Source organism: Lampetra fluviatilis, chromosome 3, assembly GCF_964198595.1.
Source record: "Lampetra fluviatilis chromosome 3, kcLamFluv1.1, whole genome shotgun sequence".
Classification (NCBI taxonomy): Eukaryota; Metazoa; Chordata; class Hyperoartia; order Petromyzontiformes; family Petromyzontidae; genus Lampetra; species Lampetra fluviatilis.
Genome location: NC_136277.1, coordinates 24,166,609 through 24,190,581, shown reverse-complemented (window position 1 = coordinate 24,190,581; position 23,973 = coordinate 24,166,609). Strand labels below are relative to the sequence as shown.

At 49.5% G+C, this 23,973-nt stretch overlaps 2 protein-coding genes across 4 annotated transcripts; both read left to right on the top strand.

The window, feature by feature from the left end:
- The first annotated feature begins 777 nt into the window (after nt 1-777).
- LOC144955329 (biotin-dependent 3-methylcrotonyl-coenzyme A carboxylase beta1 subunit-like) lies at nt 778-9,422 on the top strand. The gene is made up of 12 exons (XM_078885578.1): nt 778-1,230; nt 3,118-3,383; nt 3,959-4,137; nt 4,540-4,620; nt 4,925-5,103; nt 5,655-5,850; nt 5,990-6,081; nt 6,327-6,480; nt 7,255-7,365; nt 7,963-8,039; nt 8,334-8,415; nt 8,840-9,422. The coding sequence occupies exons 1-12, from the start codon at nt 791-793 to the stop codon at nt 8,921-8,923; spliced, it is 1,941 nt and encodes a 646-aa protein (XP_078741704.1). The 5' UTR covers nt 778-790; the 3' UTR covers nt 8,924-9,422.
- A 1,976-nt stretch (nt 9,423-11,398) lies between these two features.
- On the top strand, nt 11,399-22,705 carry LOC144955304 (mesoderm induction early response protein 1-like). Of its 3 annotated transcripts, none has more exons than XM_078885565.1 (10): nt 11,399-11,477; nt 14,928-15,014; nt 15,956-16,010; nt 17,898-18,017; nt 18,367-18,438; nt 18,761-18,865; nt 20,454-20,590; nt 21,167-21,248; nt 21,615-21,709; nt 22,002-22,705. In XM_078885565.1, exons 1-10 carry the CDS (start codon nt 11,466-11,468, stop codon nt 22,266-22,268), a joined length of 1,032 nt encoding a protein of 343 aa, XP_078741691.1. In that variant the 5' UTR covers nt 11,399-11,465; the 3' UTR covers nt 22,269-22,705. The 3 variants fall into 3 exon arrangements, with proteins under 3 accessions (XP_078741691.1, XP_078741686.1, XP_078741697.1); XM_078885560.1 differs by having other exon boundaries at nt 17,895-18,017; XM_078885571.1 differs by lacking the exon at nt 17,898-18,017 and having other exon boundaries at nt 22,002-22,704.
- The last annotated feature ends 1,268 nt before the right edge of the window (nt 22,706-23,973 follow it).

The following is a 23,973-nucleotide window of genomic DNA, read 5'->3' as shown; positions in this document are numbered from 1 at the left end:
ACCACCATCACAACATATCAGAATCATAATATGTATTTATACTGGAGGAATCCGATAAGCTGTAAAGCTCTTTTTCACAGATGTTCCATAGGGGCAGGTAAGAAGGTTACACCAACAAACAGTACAGAAACATGATAGTGCAACGTACAGAAATGTAAACAAATCACCCAAACATACAAATACAACTAAACCATCGCCATCCTACCAGGCAAAGCCCACTGAGGTATTTAATTAGTTTTCAGAAGCGACCTGGCCCCAAATGACAGCTCAACAAAGTGTCTTATTTTTTTTATTTAAAGCTTTCGTGACTGCAGGGATTCATATTCTTGGTTCTTTCGGTAAAGTCACTTTATATTCTTGGTTCTTTCGGTAAAAATCACGTAGAAGGGAAAAAATCACGTAGAAGGGAAATAATAAAAAAATAATAATAAAATAACATTTTATTTTATTATTGGGACATTTATAGCAGCAAAATAATCCAATCTCAATGCATGTTTCTAAATACATGCATATGTAAAAAAAACACGTGGTCTGGGAATATCCTACAAGATGCGGAAGCTTCGAATCAAATCTCAGAATTTAAATTGCTCAGAACTTCCGCGCACTCAAAAGTCCACCAACCCATCCCTGCACAGACTGCCAAAAAAAAAAGCGACTTGACGCGAATCGATCCACACGAGTCGACCGCACGCAAGAAACTCGACTCGTGATTCCGGGCTCCTCCGCCCGCGGGGGTTTTCGATTCCACGCGTCCCACCACCCGAGTGAATCGAATCGGATCGGGTCCGCGATGATCGTGGTGGCGGTCACGGCGTCTCGGCGCCTCCAGGGGTCGCGGGGGCCGCTCGGGGTGAGGCTCGGGGCGGGAGCCGCCGTGAGAGGAGCCGTGGGAGATTGCGTGAGAGATTGCGTGAGAGATTGCGTGAGAGATTGCGTGAGAGGAGCCGTGGGGGCCGTGAGTGGAGGCGTGAGATGTTGCGGTGGCGTGAGACGGGTTAGCGGGGTCGGGAGAGAATTCGGGGTGGTGAGCCGAGTGAGAGGATGCGTGAGAGGGGTGAGCGGAGTGAGTGGAGGTGGAGGAGGTGGTGGAGGTGGTGATGGAGTGGAGGAGGCGAGGGGCCAAGTCGTGAGAGTTGGCGGCGGGGCTCGCGTCCTGGCCGGCAGCGTGAGCCCCGCGCTGCGACACGTGTACGAGGCGAACCTGAGACGCAGCCTCGGCATGGAGGACAGGTAGGAGGAGGGGGGGTGGACACGCGGACAGACAAACACGTGGAGGACACGCGGTGGGGGGTGGACAGGTCGCTTCTGGGAGACGTGCAGAGACAGGCACCCACACACACGTGGGGGGGAGACACTTGACCCAGATACACATGGCGACTTGGAGAGCAGTGCCAGGGAAACGGGGATTGGGGGAGGAACGATGCGGGGACATGGTGGACATGGGGCATTGGGTGGACATGGGGAGACACGGGGGAAGAAACACGGGGAGAGAGACACGGGGAGACAGACACCTGACATAGACACGGGGAGACACGGGGGGAGAGACACGGGGAGAGAGACACCTGACATAGACACGGGGAGAGAGACACGGGGAGAGAGACACGGGGAGAGAGACACGGGGAGAGAGACACGGGGAGAGAGACACCTGACATAGACACGGGGAGACACGGGGGAAGAGACACGGGGAGAGAGACACGGGGAGAGAGACACCTGACATAGACACGGGGAGACACGGGGGGAGAGACACGGGGAGAGAGACACCTGACATAGACACGGGGAGAGAGACACGGGGAGAGAGACACGGGGAGAGAGACACGGGGAGAGAGACACGGGGAGAGAGACACGGGGAGAGAGACACGGGGAGAGAGACACCTGACATAGACACGGGGAGAGAGACACGGGGAGAGAGACACGAGGAGAGAGACACCTGACATAGACACGGGGAGAGAGACACGGACGAGTGGCATGAGTGGAGTTGGCCCGCTGGCCCAACTTCTATTTGGGAGCTTCACGTCACTCCACCACAACCACGATACGTCGCACACGCGGCGTTACTTAATTATCACGGTTGTGGAAATGAATAAACCAAGTTCAGGTTCATTGCAATAACTCTCCATGTTTTTATTTATTAGAATTGTGAGTTCATTTGTTTCTTTCATTTATATGAGGATCTTAGTTCAAGTTTGGTGTTACCCATATATTTTCATAGGGCCGCCGCGGTGGCGAGATGTTAACTACCTCGCATGGTATACAGGCGGTCGTGGGTTCGACCCTGACCACTGCATATTTGGAATTTGCGGTGTCTCTCTCCCCGTAGTCGCGTGGATTTTTCTCCAGGTCCTCCGGTTTACCCTTCCACATGTAGAAACACACGTTTAGAGTATTTGGTTCAATCTATATTTGAAGCTTTCGTGACTGAAGGAATCCATACTCTTTGGTTCTTTCGGTAAAGTCACGTAGGTATAAAAATAAAATAGATCACGACGTTTCGGGCGCAACACAAGCGTCCGTCATCAGGTGGGAAAGCATGGCCTGCTGCTGATTCAGACTGTTTTTGGTTGCTATACATTTCCACTGGATCAGCCACTTCGTTGCGCTATCATTCGTGGCCAGGTCGCTTCTGAATAAATGAAAATCTTTGTTTTTATCTGGGGCCCCTTCAACTATCTGGGACTCCAAGCTTTTGCTCAGTTTGCTTGGGCCGAGCGGCACTGCTGGAAATAGGGAGACGTGGGAACATGGAGGAGGGGAGAGAAAGACCCCCGTATAGCCGCAACAGACTGTTGGGAGAAGTGCTGTTAGCAAGCAACACGAAGAGGGTGGGTGACCAGCACCACGCCAGGCCACCTTCGTCTCCCTAAGTAGCGATGTTTACACACCGCACCAGGTACTCATTTGAGGCTGAGTCGACCTAAGGGAGGCCCAGGACCGGTTCAGATACTCGTCACTGGCGTTGACCTTGAGCGGGAACTAAACCCGGGTCGCCAGTTTAATAGCTCAGGGAAACAATGGGAGACACGGCAACCCAGAGAGACGCAAAGGGACACTCCACCCTTACTCTTTCTTGCCCCCTGCCTCCCTATTGCCTCCCCTTGCCCCCCCCCCCCAATCCACCAGGATGCAGGTTGCCCTCTCGCGGGTCCGCACAGCCTCATCCGCCGAGGCCATCGCACGCCACACTCAGCGCAACAAGAAGCTGCTGGCGAGGGACAGGCTCTCGATGCTGCTCGACCCCCCCTGGAGCCCCGGAACCCCGAACACATCCCCACAAGGACCCCTGGGAGCCCTGAGCCTACAGGGGGTTTCTCCCTTTCTGGAGCTGAGCCCCATGGCTGGGATGGACCTCCCTGAAGGAGACGTGCCTGGAGCAGGGTGCATAACGGGTGTGCGAGCATGTCTGCGTGTGTGTCTCCATGTTCGTGTATCTTTGTGTGTCTATCAGAATGTGTGTCTGTGTATCTGTTGACGTGTCTCCGTGTTTATGTATCTTCGTGTATCTCTGTGTATTTATCTGTGAGTGTCTTAGTCTGTGTGTGAGTGTATTTATTTCTTTATTGGTGTGTGTGTGTGCGCTTTACACGTGAAATATTTGGACACTCTCCCATAATGAGCTCCACTGGCAGGCAAGGATGCGTTGGCTGGGTCATGTAGCCCCGCATGCCCAGCCACTGCATGTCCAAGGAGTGTCTGTTTGGCCTGATAGAGGGGGCTCGGTGGGAACTCTACGGACTAGACAAGAGATGGACTGACCAATGACTGGTCAGAATGAGGATATTACTACTGGATGAATCCGATGAGCTATAAAGCTCTTTTACACAGATGTACGAATGGTCTCAAGAATGGGCCACTGTGGAGCAGGCTCGTGAAGGACAACACTGGGCTAGGCGTGGGCCATGACAAGCGTGTGTCCCCATGTGTCCCCACGTGTCACCCTGTTGTCCCCGTGTCTCTGCGCTAGGTGTGGGCCGTGTTGCCGGATCATGGTGCGTCCTCGTGGTGAATGACGCCACTGTGAAGGGCGGCTCCATGTACCCGATCGCCGTCAAGAAGCAGCTGAGGGCCCAGGAGGTGGCGCACATGAATCGGCTGCCGTGCATCTACCTGGTCGACTCGGCTGGGGCCTTCCTGCCTCTACAGGTGAGCACACCTGTGTGTGTGTCTGTGTATGTTTGAGCTGAGCTGTGTGTGAGTGTGCCTCAACTAAGTATACACTTGTGTGTGTTTATGCACTCCTGTGTGTGTATACACCTGTATAACTGTCCATGCACACCTATGTATGGGTCTCACCTGTGTGTATGTGTGTTCATGCATACTACTGTGTGTATGTGTATGCAAGAACGTGTGTATAGGTTTATGTACACCTGTGACTGATTTGTGATGTCTGTGGCTATTACGTGCATATTTACGTGTGTACGAGTGTGTATACGCATGTTTGTAAGGATGTATCCTTGTAGATGTCTGTAGGTGTGTGTATACGTATCTATACGTGTGCCTGTGTGTGTGGCTATATGGGCGATCGTTGCCTCTGTTTCCATTTAGGCAAAAATCTTCCCAGACCGCGAGCACGGAGGCCGCGTGTTTTACAACGAAGCCGTCATGAACGCCGTTGGCATCCCTCAGGTGACCTTTGACCCCTGACCTTAATCCCCAAACCCTAACATCATATCCCAAACTCCAATCCATCGCACCTCCCACACCCTCCCTCCAAAATCTTGACCTCACTCTGCACGCAGCATTGTGGGTAACTCCCCTCATTATGTGCAGCAGGCGTATGTGGTGGTGTTTTGTGGGTAACCCCTGTGATGCCGTGCGGCATGTCTGTGGCAGCGGTGGTGCATTATGGGAATTTACCATGATACCTTGCCACGTTTGTAGGTGGTGGTTAATTGTGGGTGACTCCCATGATGCCTTGCGGCGTGCGTAGGTGGCGGTGGTGCTGGGGTCATGTACGGCAGGGGGAGCGTACGTGCCCACGATGGCTGGCGAGGCGGTGATGGTGGGGGGTGTGGGAAGTTTGTATCTGGGGGGGCCCCCCCTCGTCCGCGCCGCCACCGGGGAGAGGGTGACCCCCGAGGAGCTGGGGGGGGCGAGGATGCATGCCAGGTGCGCGGTGACACTCATTACAGTGACATTCATATAGTGACACACTGATGCAGCGACACCCGAATAAGCCAATACATGAATTTGCACACGACTACATGAATACACTTGTACAGAAACACAATAACATACCAATACACACACCACAACATGAATACACGTTATTATATACGAATATGTACACTTTTACAGTAACACATTCATATACAGCTACGGACAGTAATATATATCGTAACACACACAAACATATAAACACAAGTACACAAACAAAAGCAAGGCCAATTATCAAAAAGTGTCGTGATGACTGTGACGTTACCACGACACTTGTGCCTGGATCGGTGGACTTTGAAGCCATGTGAAGCCTCAAAAGGCTCATCGGCAGGAGGTCACAGAATAGGCCCAAGTGTTATGAGTTAGCGGACTGGGATTACTGACCAAAGCTCCACCTACGATCCCCATCTTGCCGTTGCTACAGCTGTTGGACGCTCCTTTCGTTGTTGTGCTCCTTGCTCCACTGCCTTCCCACTAACCCTGACCTCTGACCCCCAACCCAGTGTGAGCGGCTGCATCGACCACTTCTCTGAGACGGAGCAAGAGGCGCTAGAGCTGACTCGGAATATAGTGGCCAATCTGACTCCGGAGAACCCCCTCAGTGAACCGGGCACCCACTGGGAGGAGCCCCTGTTCTCTGCAGCGGGGCTCAGGGGTCTGGCCCCGAAGAGCTTCAGCCACAATCTGGATCCCCGCCTCGTGAGGAGTGGCACCTCACCTCCCCACACACACACAAACACTTCACCTTCTGAGATGATTCACGTCACCACCCTCACTGACAATTCACATCTCCACCCACACTCCCGTGTCCCTGTTGTGTCCCTGTGTTTATGAGAAGGTGCTGTCCCGCATTCTGGATGGGAGTCGTTTCCTGGAGTTCAAGAGTCTGTACGGAGACACGCTGGTCACTGGGATCGGAGAAATCATGGGGTATGGACACATGGTGACACATGAAGACACACAAGGATACAGGAAGACACATGCAGATGTTGTAACTAAGGGGGACAAATGGGTACACACTCCCCGTATCTCAGTGTCCACGTGTCTCCGCGTCTCTACGCCACCTCATCTCAGTGTTTGTTTAGATGCGCTGGTGTGCCACTGTTTTCTCAGTGTCCCCCTGTCGCTGTATTGTCCCTGTGTGATGTTGTCGCCGTGTTGTGCCCGTGTCTCAGTGTCCGTGTAGGTGTGGTGGCGAACCACGGGTTTCTCTCTGCCCGCGCTGCGCTCAAGGGAAGCCATTTTGTGTCACTGTGTGAGCAGAGGGGAATCCCCCTCGTCTTCCTGCAGAACACGGCCCCCACGGGGTCACGCCCGGACATGGACACGGTACGCGGACAACACGGGCATACAGGGACATGGATACAATGAGACATGAGCGCACAGAGGGAAAACACAGAGACACTGTGACACAGTGACATGGCCAGGGCTATCCATAGGGGGGTGCGGAGCCCAGGGCAAATCAAACTAAACCGGGAGTATTACATTTTACATTGTGACGTCGCAGCGCGAGGCTAGGGACGGCTCTGGCCGTGGCCATGACATAGAGATATGTTACGAAGAGACGAGGTTCATGAAAATGACACGTGGACATGGGGACACTGAGACAAGTATACACTGAGATAGGTAAGGACATGGGCACATGGGGACTTGGTGATGACATGGGATGCCTGACATGGGGATAAGAAGACAGACAAGATGGGGACAACACAAGGGACATTGTATAAGGACAATACAGGTACAGGGGGACATGGGGAGATCGGGAGGCAGGAAAAGGCATCACAATCAAATGCACGACCAAGAGCATCTGTGTCTCTTCAAAAACAAGAAACACAGAACCCATGTCCTCTTGTCTCAGTGTGCTTGTTTTTAAGTATCCCTGGGTCCCCATGTCCTTCTGTCCCTGTTTTCCCCATTTATCCCATGTGTCCCATGTGTGCCAATATTTTTGTGTCCCCATGTGTCTCTGTATTCCATCTTCCGTGTGTTTCAACATATCCCCGTGTTGCAGCATTTGTATGTCTCCCTATGTCCCCGTGTCTCCATGGCATTATGCCCCTGTGTGTTCATGTGTTTCCATGTGGCCGTATGTCTGTGTCTCAGGAGGAGATTGTCCGCTCTAGAGGAGCCATGATGGCCTCTGTTGCTTGCGTCTCGGTCCCCAAGATCACGGTGGTGATTGGAGGGAGATACGGAACAAGCAGCTATGCCATGGTGAGACGTGGGGACACGGGAACACTGAATAAAGTGATAATACTGTTGCTGATATTAAGGATACTGCTGAAGCATGATGATTATTATGTTTCTGCTTCTAATTTTGCTGCTGATAATGTTGAGGATGATTATACCGCTGCAGCCGATGGTGACAATTATTTATTGTTTGATCGTGATGATACTGGTAATGATGATGATGGTGATGTTGTTGATCCATAATATACGTTTTTTGGGTTAGATCGCGTAAATATATAAATGTGTCGTTAAAACCCGCCACCACCCGACACAGCCAACTAGTAAGGGTTGTCACGTAAACAGAATGTGGGCAATCCGTCACTAGTACAGCACACCGGTATGTTGGAGAGCCAAGCCACAACATTTACAATCTGAGTACGACGTTTGGCCAGTAATTACAACTAGCTTCATCAGGCGACAGCCAGATTTGTGGATAAGTCCACCTGTTTCGTTCCTTATATGCTGTGTCGGGTGGTGGCGGGTTTTAACGACACATATTTACACGATCTAACTGACAAAACCTATTATGGATGATATTGGTCGCGAAAGCCGACATGTTAAACTGATGTTGTTGATGTTCAGTGTGGTCGTGCCTTCTCTCCACGTTTCCTCTTCCTGTGGCCCGGAGCGAATACCAGGATGGAGTCTGAACAGAAGAAGTGAGAACCCACCGCTCACTCACCACTCACTCACCACTCACTCACCACTCACTCACCGCTCACTCAACGCTCACTCACCGCTCACTCACCACTCACTCACCACTCACTCAACACTCACTCAACACTTACTCACCATTTACCCTCTAACCCATGTTTCCCTGTGTCCCCGTATCTCTGTACATCTCCGTGGCTTTTTAAGTCCTTTTATCCCCATTGATCAATTTGTTCATTGTGTGCACGTGCCCTTATGTCTCCGTTTGTCCCTGTGTGCCCTCGCATATCCCCGTGTGCCAGGCTAGGTGATGAAACATCGTCTCTCTACTCTACGGCGCGGATTTGGGACGATGGAGTCATCCTTCCGCAGGATACGCGCACGGTGGGGACACGGGGACATGGGGTCACAAGACCACAGAGAGAAATGTAGAGACATGGGGATACATTCGAACTTATGGAGATGGGAGGATACATAGATATGTGGACATGGAGACACATGGGTGATATGGAGACAATGGCACACAAAAAGCAGGAGACACTTGAAGATACATGGGGATATGGGAATGGAAAGACTGTCAGGGACAAATGGAGAGACATGGGGACATGCAGACACAAAGAGGCATCAATGGACACGCAGTTAAACTGATAACATTGACACAGGGGGGCACATGGACAAATGTATACAAATGGGGACATACACGGACACTCAGAGATATAAGGAGCCAGGGAAAAACACAAACTCGCACAGACATAGTGGTAACACAGAGACACATGGGGACACTTGCTCAAATGTCTCTCCTCCACAGGTGCTGGGCTGGTGTCTCCGGATCGTCTCCACACAGAGACAGCCCCTCCCCATCTCCCCCATGCCCCCAATCCGCTTTGGATGACCCCTCACTTCTCACCCTGTGGGGTGACGGAGGGAGCGGTGAAACAAAGGCGGCAGAGTGCACGTGGCCTTAATAAGGGCTCACAAACTGCAAGAGTGGTGTTTGTGCCTTGATGGAGCTTTAATTCGAGATGTTTGCTCACACAGTGTGTGGTTTTTATTGCGATTCTGTGTGCCTTCCCATGTGTCATGGGGAGGCCCTGTGTCTCCATGTCCCTGTCTTAAGTCTTCCCATGTCTTTGAGTATCTTTGTCTATCCATGTCTTTGTATTCTCATCTCCGTGTGCCTCTGTGTCCCTGTGTCTCGTTCTGTCTCAATATCCAGCTGTCTCCATTACCGTGTCTATTGTTTTTTTTGTCTCTTCCCTGTGTCTCCATATGCCGCTGTCTCCATGTCCCCATGTCTCCATTCTGCCTTGTATCCCATTTCTCTGTTTTCTTGTCTTCCTGTCTGCGATAATTGTGCAAAAACAATGCAATTACTCTGAGAGTTTCAATAAAGGAAGTAATCACTGTCATTTGTGCTCGTGACATAGGCATGTTAGGCAGAAAACAGCGTGAAGTTCACACAAGGAGTTGCTTTATTATTTGTTTTATAAGCACTGCAAAGAGGGGGTATTGTACATCAACGTAAATAGATAATTCTCAGAGATTTACTTTCCCAAATTCCAAAACCAAATTTAATGTGATGTTTTTTGTATGTGTGGAGTCATTGCTGATCACCAAGCTGAGACCGTCAGATTGCAACACTTGAAAACCTAGTTTAATCACGGGCGGCTGAAACCTGGATTTGAATCCTCGATATCAGTGGTGCTGGCTCATGAGCTTCCTTCAAGTTCAAGTTCATCAAGTTCATTGATTAGGTATAGCCCTGTGAGCCATTTGGCTCTTGAATCGGGTGCAACCGCAACAAACAGAAAACAAAAACATGAACAAGAAAACATCTTAAAGTGACTATGTGCAAACAGAAAATCCAAGAAAAGACAGCAAAATATTGCATAAAAAGCACCGTACACCAACACTGTGTGCAAAAATCCCAGTGGGATGCAAGTCAAACAACAACAAGCACAAGACAACTTAGATTAAGGCCATCAGTCTAACTCTGTACTACAACAAACAAACATGGCCAAACCAAACAACTTTTCGAAAATCAAAATAAAGCCATAAAAGTGTAGTAGGTTCCAGGAGACTTGGACGACGTAGTTGGAGGCACACTTATTTATTAAGCACAAAGTACATAACAGGCCGAGATGTACAACACTCGAAGGGGTATCGGCCCCTTCACCCGTCTAACAGGGAGATCAACACTCTATGTCACAGCTAGCCTTACTCCACTACAGGGCTAGGGGAGGCTAGCTAACCCAGCTCTGGTTAAGCTGGGATTACGGCACCCTGAGTCCCCAGACCGGCTCTTACAAGAGCATCGGCTCTGGGCTCTTGGGGCCACGCCACTGGCTTGCCCTGGTCGGTCCTGAGAAGGACAGCGATCCAGGGGAGTCCCAGGGCCTATCTAGCAGGTCTTCTTGCTTCTCTGGTTAAGGCTGAACACTGAACCCCGAGCCCTCCGGCTCACCGCCTTATATAGCAACTCCCCCACTGAGGGGTGGAGCCGTGGGGGATCCCAGCGCCGTGTTAGCCCCCCAGGCTAAACGGTGCGGACGTGGATGTAAGCACCTCTCGGCGTACGGGCATAACCACGCCCAGTGTGTTTGTTTGCCCTCCGTAACACCTCTACAAAAGCAATGAAACAGTGATCATAGGAACTGTGACCGTGGTGCGATGTGAATGCTGAATCCATTGCCCCCCAGATTTACTTCCTTTGCTATAACGTACTCAAACTTATTGGTACCCAATTCCGTTTTTTGTACTTTGTACCTTGCCATAACGTACTCGAGATTTACGAACTTTACGATTGAAACTCAACATGTTTTATGATGCACAGTGACATTGAACCTGGCACGCCTTCAAGAACTACTCTGAGTAAATACCGAAGTCTCTGCGAATTGTTTAGAAGACTCTTACGTATCCTTTGTATTGCGCTTTCGTTTTTTTTAGTTCCACTTTACAAAACCTCGTCCTATCATTGCCATTCAATCAATACACTAATTGACATCAATATAAAGACCCACAAAATAACTTGGAATGCAAACAGCCTTGTGATGACGTCATCAACACGCTTTACAATTCCCCACCCATCATGGAGGCTCGTCAATTAACGGACGGCCTTAAAAAGGGGGGGTGGATATGAGGCGACGTTTCGGATCATGGCCCTTGTTCACAATACATACCGGAGAGAGAGAGACAACGAATACGAGCATGGAGACCGAAGATTCCATACTTAAAACCCACTTTTTCCCCTACCCAACATGGTGTCCCTGCTCTTCATCGGCGATGACGACACAAGGCAACGCAAGGCGCCTTTTCATTGGCGGAGGATCCCCCGTCGCTCCGCCCACTCCGTGACGTCAGCGTCAATGGTGGGGGCGGGGGGGGGCGGTTGTTTGGTGTCGCTTGTTGGCGAGGAGGAGGAGGACGTGGTGGAGATGAGCGACGAGGTGAGGAAGGCGGCTCAGATTCGGCAATTAATACATCGTCATTTAAACGAGCACATCGTGGGTGGGTTGGTTGGTTGGTGGGTGGGTGGGGGAGGGATTGAGAGATTCTGCGGAGGCACGACTAGATGGACGGGCCTCCGCCGTGGGAATGTGGAATTTCCACCGTTTGGATTCGGTGCCGCCATTCGAGATGAGCACTGCCACCTCTAACCCCGACTAGCACCGCTTTAAGGGATGCGAGACCACGGGAACGGGGGAGGGGGACGTCGAGAGAGATGCGTTCACGTGCTGGGGCTGAAGTTGCCGGGAGAGGGCGGCACACGGAGGAGTCGTGGTGTTCGCTGAGCCCCATCTGTGCGGACCTCCACGTGCGTGCCCAGCGTGGTGGTGTGTGGTGGTGGTGGTGTGTGTGGTGGTGGTGTGTGGTGGTGGTGTGTGGTGGTGTGTGGTGGTGGTGGTAGTGTGTGGTGGTGGTAGTAGTGTGTGGTGGTGGTGGTGTGTGGTGGTGGTGTGTGGTGGTGGTGTGTGGTGGTGGGGTGTGGTGGTGGTGTGTGGTGGTGGTGGTGTGTGGTGGTGGTGGTGTGTGGTGGTGGTGGTGTGTGGTGGTGGTGGTGTGTGGTGGTGGTGGTGTGTGGTGGTGGTGGTGTGTGGTGGTGGGGTGTGGTGGTGGTGGTGGTGGTGGGGGGCATCCCTCGGGTTCTCCGCTCTCCCGCATTATAAGACCCACCCCCGCTCCACTTTTCTAATTTGAAGAGTTTGTTGGGGGCGGAGGGTCTCATCACCCGGTGTGTTTGTGTGAGCAGATTTGGAGCCACGCGTCTTACTTTCGGGAGCGTCTTATAATTCGGAAAATTCGGGATGGCTTTTTTTTGTTTACAAAAGAAAGGAAATGTAGCTAAACATTCATAATATATATTTTTTGTTAGGGTTAGATCGCGTTAAACCCGGGGTGAAACGACACCCCGGGTTTAACTACACATGCAAAGACAACCTATATTATGGATGATATTGGTAGGAACCTCCTGGTTACACCAGCCCACAGGGGATTATTGTGTCCGTCGTGCAGGGAGGGGCTGGGTGGGGAAGGGCTGGGTGGGGGTGGGGAAGGGCTGGGTGGGGAGGGTGGGGGTGGGGAGGGGCTGGTTACCCCGTGGTGCCCTTATAAAACTCAACGTTTAACCTACTCACGTCGGCTTGTGCCCGCCCTCACAGTCGGCCATATTTGCGGAATACACCACGCCGCCGTTGATCCTGGCCATTGACCGAGCAACCCAACGTTCCTACCAGCTCCCTCCGCAGGAATGTGTTATTGGTCGCGAAAGCCTACGTGTTATCCCGATTGTTGGAGTGGCCCTACTTTTGGGACTCAAACTCAAGTACACTAATGGACGGAGGAGCAATCCCACGGCCTTCACGGCGTCAGTGGCGAGTGGGTGTTCGGTGCTTGGGAAATGCCGCGAAAGCCAAAACCGCGATATTCATTGCTTAAGTCGTTACCTAAATGATGGGGTTAGGTGCACGGCAACTAAAAATAGAGATCACGATTGAAATAAGTACTGGACTGTATGCCAAAGGGGCCGTCCATAAATGACGTCACGCACCTAAGGGGGGGGGGGGTCAGACATTTGTGACGATGTGTGACGAGGGGGGGGGGGTTGAGAAATGTGACGTCACATCAAAATGCGCGACTTTAAATAAATATAGAATTGTTATAACAACACTAATTGTTATAACAGCACTACAATGACAATAGTTTAAAGCGATTTGAAGCATGTTTTATTTTCAAAATGGAAATATGGTTTTGGGGGGGGGGGGGCAGAGCTTTGTGACGTCATATTTCAGGGGGGGGGGTCTGACTTTTTGGAACGCCGTGTGACGAGGGGGGGGGGTCGAAAATCGTCCAAAATCGTCCAAAATCGCGTGACGTCATTTATGGACGGCCCCAAATAAACTAAAACCAAAATGATTTAAATAAACATATAAGTACGGGATACAAAGAAATACATTCCTAGACAATAAATAGTATACATACGGAATAAATATGGTACTTACCAATGATGATGAGGGCTGTATGCGTGTTTGTCCGTAGGGTGGGGAGCGGTAGTGATTCGGTTAGCGCGCTGCGCTACGAACCCAGCGACCTGAGTTCGATTCCCGCTCACGGCCACCAATACCACCGGTGACGATCATCAGAACCGGTCCTAGGCCTCCCCTAGGTCGACTCAGTCTCAAATGAGTACCTGGTGCGGTGTGTGTAAACATCACGCGGGAGACAAAGGTGGCCGGGCGTGGTGCTGGCCACCCCACCCCCTCGTGTGCCGTGCCGGCCTTCATCGGTGCTCGCGAACAGTACTTGCCATAATAGGGGGCATCTTTGTCCGCGAGACGCTTGCACGCCCCTCTTCACGGTATCAGCCAATGATACAGTACTACCGGGTACGGTATACCCGCAAAAGGCCAAAACTCGTGACCACGATTGCTAAATTGGTATTCAAAGAGGTTGCCCGCGATAGGTCGAAACCGCGAAGTATAAACACGGGTACTCCCCCAGGGGTATTACCAACCCACACGGTCCAACATGGTAAAGTATGGTCATGAATACGTATGACCCACAGGGACTGTGAGGCGGTTTCGTCCAGTAGCGGATAGACAATGGGGCTGCCCACTGCTATTGTTATTCCATATGCACATGCAGGCTAATACTGTTAAACGAGCAGGGCTTGTATTCAATAAAACTACTGCATTCCCAACTCTCCACTCTAAACAGGGGAGTTGAAAGAAACTTCGTCAACTTCTAAACCCTCGATGATGGCTGATCATCAATACTAACAACATCGTAGCAACAAAGGGAGGGAATGCATTCCCGGCAGAACGTTCACTACAAAGATGGAGTTTTGAAATCATCGCATGTGAAAGAGTGAGATGGGTTGCGTCACATGATCGTGAGAGATATGGGTGTCTTGGCCTTCGTCAAGGAACATAAAATATCACGCGAACTCTGGTCATCCTCGCAGCGGCTTTTGTTTCGCCATCGAACAAATGTAGTCAGAGCATCGTGCGCTTTCGGATGTGCTTTTGCGGCCGTCTGGAACACTCTTCCTTCCGATATTAGGAAGCTACTGGAGCTATGCACATCTTAAATCTGGATTGAAAACTGCTTTTTGTGTTTTGTTTGTTGTCCTTCTCCCGCACCTTCTATTAGCATATTTGGCTATGTACGGTGCGAAAGAAGCTCAACATACATACATTCAACGGTGAATTGATTGTGGATAATGATAAGAGATTAGTGTGGTAAAAATTGTTCCATCATCGATGTTATTAAAACAATACCCAGGTCCCTGGTTCCCTCAGTTCAGAATTAGCCCCTGACTTGAGAGCAGTGACTGACTCATGGACAGTTAAGTGACATGTGTTATAATGTACATTACACGTGTGTTGTGTGTTGTGCAGGAGATGTTCTTGCGCTATGATTATGATGATCCACCTCCAGCTTCTCCGTCACACGTCTCCACTCACAGCAGCCCAGCGACTCGCAGGGTAGGCTTTTGTGTTTGGCTGGGTTTGGGATAATGTTAAGGAAGGTTTCTGGTCAGGTTTATTATTAGGATTGGTTAGTATTGTGGGTAAGAGCAGGGTTGGCTCGATTATGGACAGTGTTCAGGTTCGCGTTATGTGTTTGGTGTAGATGTTTGTGCGAGTGTACATCCATCAATATATAGGTGTGTGTGTACATCTATAATAAAAGACTTCCACGGCGATGCTGCTTTTATTAACGGTCGTACAGCACGGCTTCGCTCCTTTCCCCTCCGGTATTTCCCTCTTTCCAACCCCGTGGACGAGGCGTCCCTCTCCAAGCTCCCGCGAGGCTCACTCCGCTCTTGCGGCCTCGCCGCTGGCTTACGGCGTGCTGGAAGCGGAGGTGAGCTCTGAGGGAGCGTCCGCCACGTGGGCCGTGGCGAGGAGATGAGCAGCGACGCGGTCCGGAACCCCACACCGACCTCGAGTCCTTCCCCGATCCCCCTTATACCCTACTCGGCGGAGCTACGCCCCACCTCTGGCCTCGCCCCCTCGGGGAACCTTCCCGATAGTTCTCAGCCTCCCCGCCCGTCTTCTCTGGCCCAGATCTTCTCTCTCCTTAGGATTGAATGCTGATGACGTCATGGTGCATGTACCCGTTACCCTCTGGCACCCCCTGGATGGCGCTCTCTCATTACACATCTGTGCAGGCATATGAAGTGACCGGCAGATGACAATATTGGAATGAATTATGAACTTAGTGTGCAAAGTTTTGGTTGTCGGTTTTACCAGATTTCTCTGGTTTCCTTCCACATTAAGCGAAATAGTAATTGTCCATATGTCTTAATACAGGGCCCTACTTGAAAAGTCTTGAGACGCAGGCTTTCCTGGCTGAACTGCATTCGTATTACTGTTGGGCAAAATAATATATATGTGTGCGTGTGTTGTGTGCGTGTGTGCAGGAGGACTGGTCCTGTCGTGTTAGTATTCCGCTCACTGTGACTAGACCAAATACTGGTACGCACACACCATACATATAAAGACAAGTGTACACATACACACCATGCAAAGAAACGAATCCCCCCCCTATTGCCTTTAACAGACTTGTGGCAACAGCCAGATTGTGGAGAAATCCTTCTGTTTCGGTCTTAAATTGAGGGATAAATTTGATCAGGTGCGAAGGTCAGAGGGGGATGGGAAGTTAATGTATTCATGTAAATGACAATGGGTATCTATTATTGGTTAATCAACATACATAATGTATGTACATCCTGCATGCACAATATGTGTATGTACATTCTTCCGTTTTTGCAGTTTCGCAGTTAATCACCATCGACATGGTGACCTGTATAGGCATGCAGTCAAACAGTGTAGTATTTCATAATACGCTTCCAAGCAGCACTAAGCCTTTAGCTATCAAAATAGTTAAAATTACTTATATTTCTATCAAATTCAACAGATTCTCTAATTTGTCTTGACTAGTAGTAACTAGTTTTGCACAAAACCTCAAAATTATAAAAATCAGAGAATAGGTTTTCCCCTTTTTTCTGGCAACAAACAGGTGTTGAGATGTTAAAACACCAAACTGAAACCTCTTACAAGGAATCATGTCTGCATTAACCACAATACTTGTGGTCAGAATGCAAACAAAAAACATACTCTGATAATATATGCATTGTCTTTGAAACTGATTGGTCCACATCAAAGACAACTTTCTTTTGAGCCTAGTCCCAAACGGTGTTAGATCAAAGGATGCCAAATGGCGTCCTCTGGTCTAACACAAGTATTGTGGTTAATGCAGACATGATTCCTTGTAAAAGGTTTCAGTTTGGTGTTTTAACATCTCAACAGCTGTTTTGTGCCAGAAAAAAGGGGAAACCCTATTCTCAAATGATCAAAATCAATTGAGTGCCGTTGTTGGTACTCGTGTTCTGCCACTGCCGACAGTTGTGTTTTGGAGTATTTAACATTTCTTTGGTGTTCCTTTAGTCTCATCCTGATCATTCGTCCCGTCTAACCAACAGAGGATTTGCTCCCACACACACACACACACCATACATATACAGTACAAACAGTATGACCCCGTCTAGCCGGACTAACAGTGGGGGGGGGGCTTGTATGGCTGCTGAAAAGTCCGGCTAGACGAGATTTCAATGACAATATATATAAGACAACGACTCTCTGTGTAACGCGATACAGTATATTAGTGTGTGTGTGTAGTGTATGATGTGCGTGTTTAAATACGAAATAAAAAGATACGGTAGTAGTGGGTGTTTGCTGTGTTACTAGTTTGTTTAGGTGAGTCGGTAGTTATGTAGCTCCAAGCTATGCCGATCCCCCCACTCCCCATGGCCCCTCCCCTCACTCCCCATCGCCCCTCCCCCCACTCCCCATCGCCCCTCCCCTCACTCCCCATCGCCCCTCCCCCCATCAGCCCTCCCCCCATCAGCCCTCCCCCATCAACCCTCCCCAACCACGAACACGTTTCTTTTAGCACAATTAATTCACAACAATTAGGTATTTATATAAATTCAGTTTAACATCAGAATACTTATTTATCCTGGAGGAATCCGATGAGCTATAAAGCTCTTTTTCAAAAATGTCCGTGTTCTCATGTGTTGTGTTATACATGTTACTCGGGGTTGTTCGGGGGCACCTGTGGCGCTTCTCACAATCATTTACGGCCTTCGGCCAGGAAAGTCACAAAAAATATTGCAGACGAACGACGCATTCACGCAAGCACCCGATGCTCCGTTTTTAAGTTTGAAAATGAAACATCTTTGAATTGTATTATCTTTTGAATTAGATAATTTTATTTCTTCATTAAAAGCTTATATCATTTTACATCTGGAAGACTTAATTGAAAACGACATTTCGTGTGAATTTTCTCTCGTCGTTAAGTAGATGGCCTTGCTGGGGGTTCGGTTCGATGTGGACTTTCGCCTGTTTGGGATTGCGGGATCGAGATAAGGCGACATCGAGCTGGCCGTGCGAGAAGGACGCCGTCTGCAGATCGATTCCAACGTAATCGAACGTCTGTCCCTGCGCCTCCGTCGTTCATGCAGGGGGCGCGTAGGTTTGCAGTGCCCCCTGCATGAAAACGACGGGAAGTACAGCGTTCATCACAGATAGATAAAGTTGTGCTCTTATATAAGAGTATATTACATAAGAAATTGTACATTTTGTACAATGTTCTTGCACTGAAAATACATTTGTTTTATTTGGCCCGCATTGGTCTTTGGTCTGGCTAAATGCGGAAAAATGGCTAACCAGGGTCCAGCTTGCCGGAGTTGTTACTGTGTACAAAAACAAAGTGTACATACACGCATATCTACCGTACACATACAGGACGGAAATCGTGTATTGCTTACAGGAGTGAACGTGGGATTGAGAAGCCCAAAACATCGTACACGGGCTAAAACAGTAATGAAGCTCATGGAAACAGGTGAGAACCGATATTCACATTTGTGTTCACTTGTTCCCATGCCCCTCTTTGTATTCCAGTGTCCCCTATATTGCTGACCCCCTGCCTCCCCTTGCCCCCATGTCCATATCTCCCCATGCCCCTGTGTCTGTATTCACTTGCCCAATTCTCTGTCACTATGTGCCTGTTTCTCAGTGTCTGTGGGTCTCTTATGTCTCCATATCTCTATCGGTCCCTGTGTCCCATTGTGTGTCTTTACATCTCCTTGTCCCCTTACCACCCATGTCTCCGTGTATTTTTTGTTCCCATATCCATTTGTCTTCACGTGTCTCTTTCCACGCAGGTGAGAAGGATGGGGAGGAGAGCCCTTCGGAGAGGAAGCGAATCATGATTGGGCCAAATTATCAGGCCGTGGTGCCTGAGAGAGCAGAACACAGAGACCCAGCCGGTACCCACAGAGACACACACAGCACAGAGTTACATCCCCTATCCAGAGATACACGGGGACACTCGGGGAGACATAGGACAACACCGGGAGAAGGAATACATGGGGGTTGTAAAGGAAGCTATGGAAAAGCACGGGGAGATGTAGGGAGGCGTTAGCGACACTGCAATTGATGAAGAAAAGAAGGGAGACGGGGAGGGGAGGCAAAGGAAGACACAGATACATGGATACGCATATACAAGGAGAAATAAAGAAACAGAGACACCTTGTGGTTGTAGGCACGTTGAAACATGTGGAGGTGACGAGAAACATGGGGAGGAGAATAGAAACATGTAGAAGGGAAGTGAGACATTGGGAGGAGAAGGGAGATATGGGGACGTGATGTAGATATGGGGACGCACCACCATTTAAAAGAATTTGGTGGTGAGTGTGGTTTTAGGGTTATAGAGCGGGGGTGGGGAATGTCCGGCCCGCGGGCCGTACAAGGCCCGTAAAATAATTTGATCTGGCCCTGCCAAAGCAACCACAGGTGGGACTCGAAATTCAATAAATCTAGGAGCAAACCTGGAAAAGCAGTTGCGAGTAGCAACAGCATCAATACCAGCTAACATCACACGCCTCACCAAAAAGAAGCAGTTCCAGCCATCACATTAGGGGTGAGTTAATTAAATGTTTGACCAAATATAACAGGCTAATTTTTAAGTTGATAAATTTGTATGGCCCGCGAATGATGTTATAAATATCCAAATGGCCCTTGGCAGTAAAACGGTTCCCCACCCCTGTTATAGAGTGTGTGTGGCTGTATGGTTGTGTGGCAGTGGTTAGTGTGGTTGAAGTGTGTGGTTGTAGTGTTGCTATATGTGCTAATGTCGTGGTTGAATGGTTGTAGTGTGGTTATGTTGTTGTGCAGTGGAAGTTGCTGTATTTGTGGTTGTAGTGTGCTTGTTGCCATTATGGTTGCTGCGGATTCCCAGAGTGAGTCTCTAGAACCTGTTCGTTCTGTTGGTGAGGTTGTGGTGTATGTGGCAGTGTTGTGGTTGGTCATGGTTACATGGTTGTGGTTATTATGTAGGGCGTCATGGTTGCGAGATGTTAACTACTTCACCTGGTATACAGTAGGTCGTGGGTTCGATCCCGACCCTGACACGTGTATATTTGGAGTTTGCATCTTCTCCCCATGGTCGCGTAGATTTTTCTCCAGGTCCTCCGGTTTTTCCCTCCACGTTTATAAACATGCGTTTAAAGTATTCGTCTGCTATACATTTCCACATGATAAGCCACTTTCTTGAGCTATTATTTGTGGCCAGGTCACTTGAGCAAAAGAGCTATACAGCTCAGTGGGCCTTGCCTGGTAAAATAAAATGTGTAGGGGTGTCAGGGGAAGGATTCCCACCAATAGGAGGGTTAGTGGGAGGGGTGATCGAGGAGATATAAGGGGAGAACGGGCGGGAAGACGGGGCCTTTGGCGGGAACGAGTTTGGGATTTTGGGGACAGGTGTGGATGGGAGAAAAGGATTAAAAGACGAAACCCCTGCAATCTTGTCGGCTCTCCTTTACAAATGCATAGTATTGTTTTATAATGTGATTGTAGTGGTTGCAGGGGAACGCCAGTGGGAGTCTCTGCTGTGGGATCCGTCCGTGCTGCCCGAGACGACCGTTGCCTCCTTCCTGCTCCACGCGCAGAGCAGAGGAGGGGACGATACCTACAGAGTGTGCGACGACGAGGAGGTGCTCACTACTCGCCCCTCTACTCACCACTACTCCCCATTCACCTTGCTACTCGGCACTTCTCACCACTGCGCCCGTCTCACGGTCTCACAGAGTGCATGAAGACGAGGTGCTCGCCGCTCACCTACCCCTCTACTCACCACAACTGACCACGACTACTGTCTACAAACCACTGTTCACCACCACTTCCCACTACTCCCCATTCTCAGACTCAAGAGGAGATGCTCACAAATTACTTGGCCATCTACTCACCACTCACTTCTCCACTAACCACTGCACTCAACTTTATCCATTTTCTCGCCACTCTATTCACCAGTCTACTCACCATTAACAGACCCACAGGGTGAGGGATGGCAAGGAGGTGAAGAGCTGCTCAATACTCGCTCACCTCTCTAATAATCACTCTACTCACTTCTCACCACTCTGCTTGCCACTCCACTCATCTCACCATAACTACACTACTCGCTACTCTACTCACCCCCCCTCTGCCTTTGTACCTGCGTGTACCTGTGTGTATGTGTGTGTACACACAGCACTTGTGCTATACGAGGAACTTTGTCTTGTGTGTGTACACAGGCTCTATGGCATCTGATGCGTGCACATTTTGACTCACGGGAGGCGCTGAAGAGAATGTCGTTTGCAGTCAAGAAAGATATTTGTGAGAGACACATGCACACATAATGTACAAATACACACATGTGCATACACATAAAGTCAAGTGCTGAAATTATGTACTGATGCTTTACTGAAAACCGATTCTTGACCTAAATGATACGTACATTGAGTGGCTTGCCCAAGAATATATTTTTCTGTGATGCAAGATACAATGTGCGAGTACCTATTACGGCTGACGTCAATAGGGTGGATGAGCCAGCACCATTCCAAGCTATTCGTTTTTCCTCATGTCATTATGTCTTGTGTGTTCCCCGTATCTCCCTTTTCCCATGTCCCCATGTGTTCTCATATCCCCTTGTTCTCATGTCCTTATTTTGTCCCTGTGTGTCCCCGTGTCTCCGCATGTCAGCTCCTCTGTGTGGATGGAGTAAGGTAGAGCAGAGGAATTTTGAGGTTGGGATGAGAATGTATGGCAAGAATTTCCGCCTCATACAGTCCAGTAAGGTGAGACATAAAGATACAGAGCCACATGAGGGACACACAGTGACAGAGATATGCACAGGTATACAGTGACACTGGGACATACGTGGACATGTCATAATAAATTCCACCTCGTACAGGACAATAAGGTGAGACAGACACACGGGAGATACAGAAACACAAGGGAACAGAGGAACAGAAACGTGGGACATGATGGGGGTGTAGTGATGACACCGTGCCATTTTGTCAGCGTTCAGTTGAGGCTTGAACCGATGCAAGACGTGCACCTGCGTGTGTTGTTATCTGCTTGCCCCAGGTGCGTACACGCTCCGTGGGCGAGTGCGTGTGCTTCTACTACCTGTGGAAGAAGGAACTCACCAATGCGCTGCCCCCCTCCGCCCCCCGTGGCCCCGGCCGCCCCCCCCGCCGGCGTCGCCGCCCCCCGCCACAAAGAGACCCCCCGCGCTGGGGCTCGGTGAGACGAACTCTGGGCCCTGCCCTCCTCCCACACGTGACCCTGATGGCGCTGGGACCCAGGCAGTGGCGCGAGGGGGAGCCCCCCTCACACACGGACCTGAGCTGATGGATCACGTGACCAGCGGTCGGGCATCCTGCCTGAGTCACGTGATGTGCGTTCCGTAATCAAGTGACCAGGAACCTTGGGGCCCTGAAAACAGAACTCTCACCCTCACCAAGCGTAGGGAATCCATGGAACAATCTCTGACTTCAATTCAACGAAACGACAAACTGTATTTATGCACCACTACAGGTATCTTTTCGCGGTTGTCATTGGGAACAAGAGTGGAATGTTTTTGTCACTTGACAACAAATCAGTGTTTATAACTTAAGCAAGTTCACTCGCTCCTGACGATGCATGGGGTTTTTATCGTGACAGAATTGATGGAGGTTTATGTAAGTGTGGGCACCAAAGGTTTGTATTCAGTTTTTTGCAAGATGCATTTTCCCCACCCCTGCCTTCTTCCAAATCCTCACCCTTATGCCATTGTAATAAAGTATTTTTATTGAATATAAATGCTCTGCGATGATTCTTGACAAATTTGTAATCATGACGATTACTGGTTCTGGAGCACCGTTCACAAAATGTCAAGTTTTGGTATCATACACTGAATATCACTCAATGTCTTATGTCGTGACACCAAGTGTCTAACACATGGGACGTGATGACGTAATCGCACATCTTGTGCCGTGACGTCGTGTTCGGTGCGAGAGATATGACGTCGAATCGGAAAGTCGTACAGGTAGGGATGTAACAAAAGTTGCAGCGACTGAATTTTATGGATTAATATATATAATGACGTCATTGGGTAAAGCCGAATTATATCGGTGGCATGCTTCTTGATTTACGCATGTTGTCGCGTAAATGGTTAGGGGCAGTGACATGCGCTCGTGGTAGCGCTTTCGTCGCTTTGCGGGTGTAATATCCACGATAATACTACGCGCCATCTGTTTCACAGTGGACATTAACAATCCCCTGGCCTTATTTGTAAAGCGTAGGCCATCGTGTGCTGGCGTCAATGTCCAATTTGTCCAATTTGAAATTATAATACACCGCAAACACCAAATGGACACCTTTCACAAGCAGCCACAGAACTCGTGTGGGGACAGGGGATGCCTTGCCCCACCTCCCCTCCCGTGGCCAACCCACCATGAGATATATTTTCAAAAGTGTAAAATGTAAAAAACTTATTTTGTGAAGACGAAGCACCCCTACAGCGTTAAATGTTCGAGACCGTGAAGGTAATGATGTGAAAAGGCAGGAGGAGCTGCAATATATAGTCTCGGTGTGATCGTGCAGGAGGTGGGGGGTGCGAGCCTGACCTTAATGCCTGTATATTTGGAGTTTGCATGTTCTTCCCGTGGTCGTGTGGATTTTTTCTCTGGGTCCTCCGCTTTTTCCCACCACATTTAGAAACATGCTTTGAAATTATATTATTTTGCTGCTATAAATGTCCAAATGATAAGCCACTTTGTTGAGCGATCATTTGTAGCCGGGTTGCTATGAAAAAGAACTTCTTACCTCACTCGGTTTACCTGGTAGAATGTCATGGTTTAGTTTTATTCGTATGTGTTTGGGTGATTTGTTTACCTTCTACTTTGCACGACTATTCTGTTTTGTACTGTTTTCACCTGGTGAAAAAGAGCTTTATAGCTCATCGGATTCCTCCAGTATAAATTCATATTCTGATTGTCGCACCCCTTGAGCTGATAATGTATTTAACTACGCCACTGATCAGAAGGCATCAAATGGGCCCAGTAGGTACTCACTT